Source organism: Acyrthosiphon pisum, chromosome A1, assembly GCF_005508785.2.
Source record: "Acyrthosiphon pisum isolate AL4f chromosome A1, pea_aphid_22Mar2018_4r6ur, whole genome shotgun sequence".
NCBI lineage: Eukaryota > Metazoa > Arthropoda > Insecta > Hemiptera > Aphididae > Acyrthosiphon > Acyrthosiphon pisum.
This window is the reverse complement of record NC_042494.1, coordinates 20,145,019-20,154,208: the sequence shown is the minus strand read 5'-3', so window position 1 is coordinate 20,154,208 and position 9,190 is coordinate 20,145,019. Positions and strand designations below refer to the sequence as shown.

Here is a 9,190-nt window from a genome sequence, read left to right as displayed (position 1 = left end):
TGACAAATTCTAAATTCGGGTTTACAAATACTTACAAATTGCGCAGGATGATTTGGAACATTCAAAGTTAAAAAAGCTCGACATAGCAAGGCCAACTTCTTTTTGGGAAAAAATAAGGAAGGGATGACTTACAAATACTAAATTCGGGCTTACAAATACTTACAAATTGCCCTTGACGATTTGGCACAGTCAAAGTTCAAAAAGCTCGACAAATCACGGCCAACTTCCTTTCAGGGATAGTTAAGGAAGGAGTGACTTACAAATTCTAAATTCAGGCTGACAAATACTTACAAATTGCCCTTGACGATTTGGCACAGTCAAAGTTCGAAAAGCTCGACAAAGCACGGCCAACTTCCTTTCAGGGATGATTAAGGAAGGGGTGACTTACAAATTTTTAATTCGTGCTTACAAACACTTAAAAATTGCCCTTGACGATTTGGAACAGTCAAAAGCTTTGAAATGCCAAAACGGCCAAGTTTCGCGGAAGTTAGCCGTGATTTAAACTTTTAAGGATAATTGAAAACGGCTGTACTTACAAATTACCAAATTGTGCTTACAAATACTTACAAATGACTTACAAATTATTTACAAAATTTGGAGTCAAAATGTTGACATTGTACTACTTACTTCACGGACCTTATTTTTCAACTTCTATGGGTAGCTAAAGGGTAGCTCACACTTAATTTTTTTCCTGCTTACGAAAAAAGAAAATGTCTTTTGTTTATCTAAATTATTGTTAAGGCCGGCGCTAAGTATTTTGTCACCCCGTGCAATTAAAAAAAATGCCACCCATTTCAACAAATTGTTGTCATATAATAATTAGTAAGTACACAGGTATTTTTTTTTTTTTTTTTTTCGTTTTGAACCGACGGCGCCGCGGGAAATGCTTTCGCAATACTTCCGCGAAAGTACATAGGTATTTATACAAAATGAAAAAAATTAATTATTAACTTATATTGTAGGAGATCAAACGGTGAAATGTTGTCTTCTGTAAATTAAAAATAACTTAAGGAAATTTAATTTATTATAAGTAGGTTAAATTAACGCACAACAATACCTTTATTTAATAAGAATAAGAAAAAATACAAATCATCAATTTATTTATTTACATTGTTACACTTCATTGTTTTACTTTAACTTAAAACTAATAACTTTTATAAATTCAAGTTATCTGGTTATTTGTTACCGAGAAACATGAAAATTGACACTTGTCATTTGCTAATAAATTAAAATCAACTCGAATACCTTATAAAAAAAAGTGATAGTTTTAAAAAAAGGATACCTAACTTAAATTGTATTATAAATATCCGTATGTAATACAGTCGAATTATATAAAATAAGAATACAATGTATGGAAATAATAGGTACATTTTATCAAATCCCCATTATTCCACCGTCTCTGATTATTGCTATTGGTTAGGTATATAAATTAGGTACTATTATAATTAGAATAAACTACTAAGAATACTAATATTAAAAAGAGTAAAAATAGTTTGTTTGTTTGGGGTAGTCTATAAAGACCTACAACAGTAGTCACTCGATAATTCGAAATTCAGAGGACCTAGTTAAAAATTCAATTTATAGAGGTTTTCGATTTACCGAGTGTTCGAATAATCGAGGGAAATAAATTAATTCTAATTAAAAAAAGGTAAAAAAAAATAATTGTATGTGTATATTACATTTATTTTGACATTTATTTATTATATATTATACATATTAAAATTTAGATCAGGTAGGTAAGGTACGATAACATGTATAAACTACGATAATATTATTTAACCACCGTCGTTATTAGTTTCATTACGAGTACTTCAAATAGATTGTACATAATCTTTATATGTACATACATATTAACTTACATATTATAATCACGTTTAAGGAAATTCGAATTATAGAGGTTCGTGGAAAAAAATTCGAATTGTAGTGTGTGTCCCACCGACAGACATTTCGAATCATCGAGGGGACTGGAACACATACGTATTTTCTTCTAATTATAGAGGTTTTCTCAGGGGACTCAGCATTTAGTTGGATTTATGAAGTTTTTCGAATTATTGAGGTTCGAATTTTTGAGTGACTACTGTAATATGTTATATTATACTATACTCAGTGTGAAATTCCTGTCCACAAAGGTTATCAAATACAAAGCGGAAATCTAATGACGCGATCCAACAAACGACTTATACCTTAGTGGCCATATCATGTCGTATTAACAAGTTGCTAAATAGTAGTTAGGTATATAAATATATAATATATTTTTGACTTATTTCATTCAAATGTAATTTTGATTTGTCTATTTGGACAGCCAATGTGAAAAACAAAACTTACATTTTATGCTCCGCTGTCTATGTGTGTCTTGCACGAGTTTATATTATAGTCTCAGCGGCGTATCTGTCTATCGAAAGGACTTTACGTGAATGATAATAATAATGTGTGTGCACAATACGCTAAACAACAATTTACTATTGACCGCAAACATGACCCTCTCTGCCCTTGTGTTACTATACCTTATGGCACCTATGCAATTATTTTATTGCACTATAGTCCAGTGCAGTATAGTGGGCGTACATAATATAACACAGGCAGGTAGTACCTACACATTTTAAAAATTTACGTAGAGCATTAGGCTAGCGGATACTGGGGTCTTAAATGTAATATACGGGGTGATTCATCAATCAAGCCCAGTATCACCTATAGGGGCTATAGTATAATAAATAGGTACAACTAGATTCAAAATTACATCTATTTTATATTTTTGCTAATCCATTGTTGTGGACTATTATTGTCTTTAGTATAGACAATTTAAGAAACTGAGAACTAATCGTTCAAATTTTGAATTAGGTATCAACATTTTCTCCACTAAATAGTTTATGGTAAAATAAGTGGGGGGGGGGGGATGTTTTATTTAAAAAAAAAGTTTAGTTTATATCGCTACAGGATACTCTATAGACGTATAAGAAATCTCAAGAATTTAAAAATATGATCTTTATAAGTACCTACCTAAGTATATTTAAAAATTCCAAAAATCAGAATTTCAATAAAATCGTTTTAAAGGGAAAACAGGAGTGAGCATGCTTGGCGAATCACCTTGTATTGGTAATATTATGAAATGTGTATTTATTTATTTTTTCCGAAACCATATTATTGTGCATGTCAGAAAACGCGATAGAGTTATTAATATTATATAGGCACTTCGGTATACGTATTTTATTTTTGATCCCTGGGACGATTTTAATACTTAATCGTATTCTCAACACGCAATCTTTATTTTGTAAAACACGATTTCTTTACCGCATTTAGTGGAAATACAATATTATAATGTAGGTATAGGTATGTGCGTTAGTGATTTGGTTATTATTATTTTTTTTTTCCACGCATACGATTGACGATAATATAAAATATTATTATTATTACCATGCCATTTATGTTGTTGGCTAAGTGTTGTTCCGTACTCCATGATATATAAACGATTATAATGTAATACAAAATATTGCTGGTAAGTTAAAATATTATTTGTCGTAAAACTAATAATTATTTAATGCAGTCGTACAGTTTATTCATTTATTGTAAGTAAAAGATTTTAAAAAATCTATATATATTATAATATATATTATATTATATTATACAATAATGATCACAAATATGTTGTAGAAACTAATATCGAAAAAACATTTTTGATTGAGTATTACCTACAGTCTTTGAAGATCATAAATCAGTAAACTTGTGTTTTTATTATTGAAATCTACACATTAGTTAAACTACTGAAATTTATTATAATATTAACTAACTAGGTACTTTGTACAACAATTATTGTTACTCGCCATTAAACGGCTATTATTGGTAGGTAGGTACATAGCAAAACTGAATAAAATATTATTCAATAATAAATATAAATAACCAATAGTGATGATAATAAATTATTATCTGCATTGAATAGATTACGGAAAGGGTAGGTACATTAGGTTTACTCAAGGATTCCTTACAGCAAAAAAAAATACTCTTGTTTGTGACACGTTGGCTGTATTTTAAATTTTTGTCAAATATAACATTAAAAAAAAAGAAATATTTGCCACGTTTTAGATTGGGATATAATAAATGTCAATAATAATAATAAAAACAGGCTGTAACAGTTTTATTTATTTCAATTTGTATTTTGTAGGATATAATATGTAATATATTATATTATCTGGTCACATAACAAGTATACAATAGTGTCAGTAGTGCAAACAATATAAACTAAAGGTTTTCTTACTGCCCTTTCCCTTTTAAAAATATTGTTTATGCCACAACACCATTTAAATGTCTCACTCGGACCAAATCCAGAAGACAATATCTAAACGTTAATTTGTATGAGATAAATTAATGTGTTATACAAAATAGGTATATTGTCATTTGTGAAAAAAAAAAAACAAATATATAAATTAAAAGTGTAACCAATGGCCATATAATAGCCAAAATTTTAATTCAGATCAATAGAAAAAAATAAAAAATGTATTATCATCACTAAAAAATTGTTCAATATATTATAAATAGTAAGCAATTTTCTGTGGCTTGGCGCGGTCTGGTGCCTGCAATTAATCATGCAACGTCTGCTGTCACTAGCTCCTGGATGGATGACCACCCGAGTTCGTGGTGGCAAAAATCTTGCATACACGTGTTGCTAACCTACAGTTTCAACCACACCTTACTAACTGTACCAACTGTAATCTCTGCAATAGCTAATAGCCATAGTTGCCGGGCTAAAGATAAAAAAAATAAAACCCAATTTTCTATGATCTATAACAAACCCATGATTTCCACGTATGTTGTATACAACACAACTATTACATTCTGAAACTTATACAATTTTTCAATAGTATGCAAATAGTAAGTATGACTATGGATAGCTTATAATTATTTTGATCATAGTAGACATTTTGCCCAAGCATCAACTAAAAATATAATTTAAGTACCTACTTATTAAAATATACATACATTTTAATCAAACCAATAAATACAAATCTAATATTAAATTCATTGTTTGATAATTCATATTCTGAACTATGTTTTTTAAGATCTTGAATTTAGTAACACGGAAACTGTTGAGTATGACATGTTCATCACCTGAAAATTATCAATCATAATTATATTATGTTTAGTTGATATTAAAATTTAATTCTAACCCAGAGTTATATGAATTCAGTTAAAATCCCCAATTTTTTATTTTCTATAAATTATTATGTACTCTATGTAGCACACAAATGTGGTATCAAAATATTATACACATATTAATATACATATAAATACTAATACATACAATTTAAAAAAAAAAATCAATATAATATTATAATACGGTAACACCTACTCTGGCAAACATTTCCAGGCCGACGGCAGAATTAGGCGAAACTTTCATCGCTCGTTTATGGGAGGAATTCATCTTCATAGTCAACAACATAGTCTTTTTAAATGTCAAATCCATTTCAGTCCAATTGCTACTGTATATTCCGAAATTTAATACAGATTTCTGTGGACAGCTCAAAATTAAAGAGATTAATATTATAAACATCATCATTGTTGGTGAGAAAAATTGTAATTATCTTACCGCAGTTTCAATGTGGTTGAATCCGTAACAAAAAATAAAGAGTTCAATAGTAAGCGATATTAACCCACAAATAAATTTTAAAAACGCTGCTGATAGAACTGGAACACCCATGAGATACATCTGAATAGTAAAAAATAGAAAATATCTATAGTGAAATTTAATAAAAGAAACAATATTATCTTCTCTTTACATTAACAACTACTGACAACGACTAAGTAAATAATAAGGTATTGCGCACATCGCACATAAACCGTTTTCAAGTAAAATATTAATTTAAAGCTAAGTGTGCAAACAGTATTTGTACATTATAGTCACCTAACCTTTATTGTAACGAAACAGAACCAATCACAGTCTTAACTAGTCTCCATGTTAGACTAAGTCAGACTGAGGCGTAATCAAAATAACCGTTGAATACATATTTATAAATAAATTACCTTTCAAATGAAGATTGTAGATAGTAAGTTGATAGATTTTTAACTAGTACCTAAATACCTAATTATAATAATCATCTACAGTCGATTTTCGAATCTCGAGGGGAATGAAAATAAATTCTAATTATGTATTTTTCGATTTGCATACCTAAAATACAACTTATAAATATTCTAAGGGCAAGAAAAATATTCGAGTTATCTAGGTTTTCGAGTTATCGAAACACGACCGTATATGACTAGGACCTGGTCCAGTGTTTCAAAAATAATTGTTTATTTATATTGTTCGTATTCAAAGTATAAATATACGACATTATTATGGCATTATGATTTATGACGTGATACGTGGTGGTAAAAAACACACATAAGAAAAACAATTGTTAAGATAGTCTCCTTCTCAATGTTCATGTAATCATGTAGCCATATAGCCATATAGGTTTATAAATGTTACTTTTTCAAAAATCTATTGACCGTTTTAAGTGTGTGGCGTGTCACCATTTTTATGGATTTGAATTCTAAATATTAGAGTTTTGTCGTGAAATCAAGGTGGAAAAGCACTGATCTATTCGCTGGGTGTTAGCATAATATTTTGTAAGTAAACGCTTACCAGTGCGGTGAGGAATATTAACGATATTACTGAATATGAACCGTTGGCAATCTGGACTAGGACAACGGGTCGAACGACTTCAAAAAATACGTCAAACATCCTAAAAGTATAAAAATGTAAATTCAATTAAGTAAACAAATGCGGGGAAGTATGGCAGTAAGTTTAGAGCGTACTTCGTTATTGAGTAAATTACTGTGTAAAGGTTGTGTTTAATTTGAACTCAATGATAATACATTGCATATGCGAATAAGGATATTTTAAGGATACTTAGTGGAGAAGACGTGTCTTTATTTTTATAAGAATATTTTATAATTGATTAGTATTAATATTGGCTTATATTAATAGTACAACAAGTTCATCTAATTTTCGTCAAAAACGTAGCAAATATTAAATAGGTAATTAGTATCATCAATTTATATGAAATATTATTATAACATGTTATAATATATAATTCAATACGGACGTAGGTACCTAGGTGCCTTAGATAAGTTCATGGTATAAATACTTATAAATTATAATATGTACCTACTTTTAATCGTATGCTTACTTGATTAAATTTTGATTGTCCTGTATGTGACTGATCAAATCGCTGTAATGATTCGATTCTATTTCATCAAATTTTATTCGACGAACACCTGCGCATTATAATTTGAACATACTTACTATTAGTAATATGCTAAAGAATTATAAATTATTAGGGTACCTACCTAATACTGATAGGTAGATAGGTATTTCAGTATTTGTAGGTTATTTACTTGTATTTTACACGATATTATATTGTATACCTGTAGTATACTGTAATATATAATGTTACTATAATAATTTATTGTTGAAAAACAGATTTGGTAACAGAAATGTCTATAGGCATTATGTAGTATTGAAAAAAACTATAAATATTAAAAATTAAAATATTTACCTATATTATTATGGACGAAATCGCGTGACAATACCAATGAAACTGACTCAATACAAATGTTAACCCTGTGTGGTAATATAATTGTCTCATGGCGATCGACAGTGGTTATGTATTTCTTTATAATTAATTGTCAATTGTTAAATTACTAACAATCAATTTTTGTGATAAACTATTAATTTTCTTTTTATTAATTTTAGTAAGAAAATAATATTTTAAGTAGTGCCTTGGTGTGGCGCGATGGCTACAATCAGTCACGCTACGTCAATTGCGACCCTTGCATTATAGTGACCCACTTAGACACCTACTGTATAGTAGACCGGTACCCACTTGTCCATCTTTTTTATACCCAAGTACCTAATTAATGGTGATGAGTAGGTATTTATTTCATAATTAGTATTACCTACAACTTGAATTTTTTGCTTACTTATATAATAAAAACATTTTAACGACCTATAATGATGAAATGGCTTCAACAAGCTAATAGGTTTGGTAGTATGAGGCATTGAGGCCTGATTAAACAACAACCACAACAACGACAACGGCAAGATCAAATACTAATACGATAACAAACAGGGCGTTTATAGCCATGTGAGGTACCCGCAAAGGTCGTGTCCGGTGGAGAGGACCCGGTGCGACGAATTCCGAGCGTTCCGTAACCGGCCGACATGGTGTGGAACTGGGCGTTGAGTACAAAACACATGGTGACCAGGTAGCAGTCAAACAGCGACCATATGAACACGTTGACGATGCACACGTACAACTCGGTGACGTAGATGAGCGCCCAGACAGGACGCGAGTTGTACACGGCCAACGGTATTGGGTACTGCATGTTGTGGATGGTGGTGCGGTACCGAGTGACGGTGCCGTCCGAGTTGGTGATGCCCGTGTACTCATCGACGAAAAACGGCAGCACGATCCACACGATCAGCGTGCCGTAGCTGAGCGCGACGAACGTGCGGAGCAACGCGGACAGCGTGGCCCGGCAACGGCGCAGCCTGGACGGGTCGCGGTGCCCGCACCCGGTGTACCCGTAATCGGCCGCGTTCAGCACCAACCACAGACGGTCCGCATTGGTCACCAGTACATAACCCTTGAACGAGCACATCATGCCGTATATGATGACGGCGGCCATGTACGCGAACCGCTGCAGGTCGTTGAGCGCGTAGTACAGATAGGGCACCTGGAATGAGTGCAACGCGAACGATAGGCCGAGTGCCGTCATCAGCGCGCGCCTGGACCGGACGCTGTAACCGCCACGGTCGGCCGGGCACAGCAGCTGGTACAGCCCGATGGCCTTGAACAGCATCACATCCACTACCGTCGCTGACGATGACCGCATGACGGACAGGCAATGAAGATGGAAACGCCGCTTGTCTATATTATTATATTATCCACTATAGCTGAATTACCCGCAGCGTTGCCCGTGGACAGTTATGAAAGAAATCGTACCACCTATTTAATTTAACTAATTTAATTTATATGTTAAATAATAATTATTAATTATTTGTTTATATTTTTTTGATTACTTCGTACGCATTGAGTTCGAAAATTATATTTAACTTTGTATTACATTCCAAAATACATTGTTTGTTTCGTACAAAACCACTTCATTTTACCCGTAAATATTATTTTTATGTAATTAACACAATTTGATATCTTAC

The 9,190-nt window shown here is 31.8% G+C and overlaps 2 protein-coding genes across 2 annotated transcripts in view; both read right to left on the bottom strand.

Annotated features, from left to right (window-relative positions):
- LOC100572802 overlaps positions 1-2,401 on the bottom strand; it is an 18,129-nt gene extending 15,728 nt beyond the window's left edge. Inside the window, exon 1 of the mRNA XM_029486188.1 lies at positions 2,326-2,401. Coding sequence (XP_029342048.1) covers positions 2,326-2,327 — 2 coding nt within the window. The 5' untranslated portion in view covers positions 2,328-2,401. The remainder of the gene's footprint in view (positions 1-2,325) is intronic.
- Positions 2,402-4,461: 2,060 nt separating this feature from the next.
- On the bottom strand, positions 4,462-8,939 carry LOC103308670 (odorant receptor 2a-like). The gene is made up of 6 exons (XM_016802461.2): positions 8,127-8,939; positions 7,161-7,248; positions 6,614-6,713; positions 5,579-5,698; positions 5,342-5,500; positions 4,462-5,100 (listed from the first exon to the last, which is right to left on the bottom strand). Exons 1-6 carry the CDS (start codon positions 8,866-8,868, stop codon positions 5,047-5,049), a joined length of 1,263 nt encoding a protein of 420 aa, XP_016657950.2. The 5' UTR covers positions 8,869-8,939; the 3' UTR covers positions 4,462-5,046.
- Between the last annotated feature and the right edge of the window lie 251 nt (positions 8,940-9,190).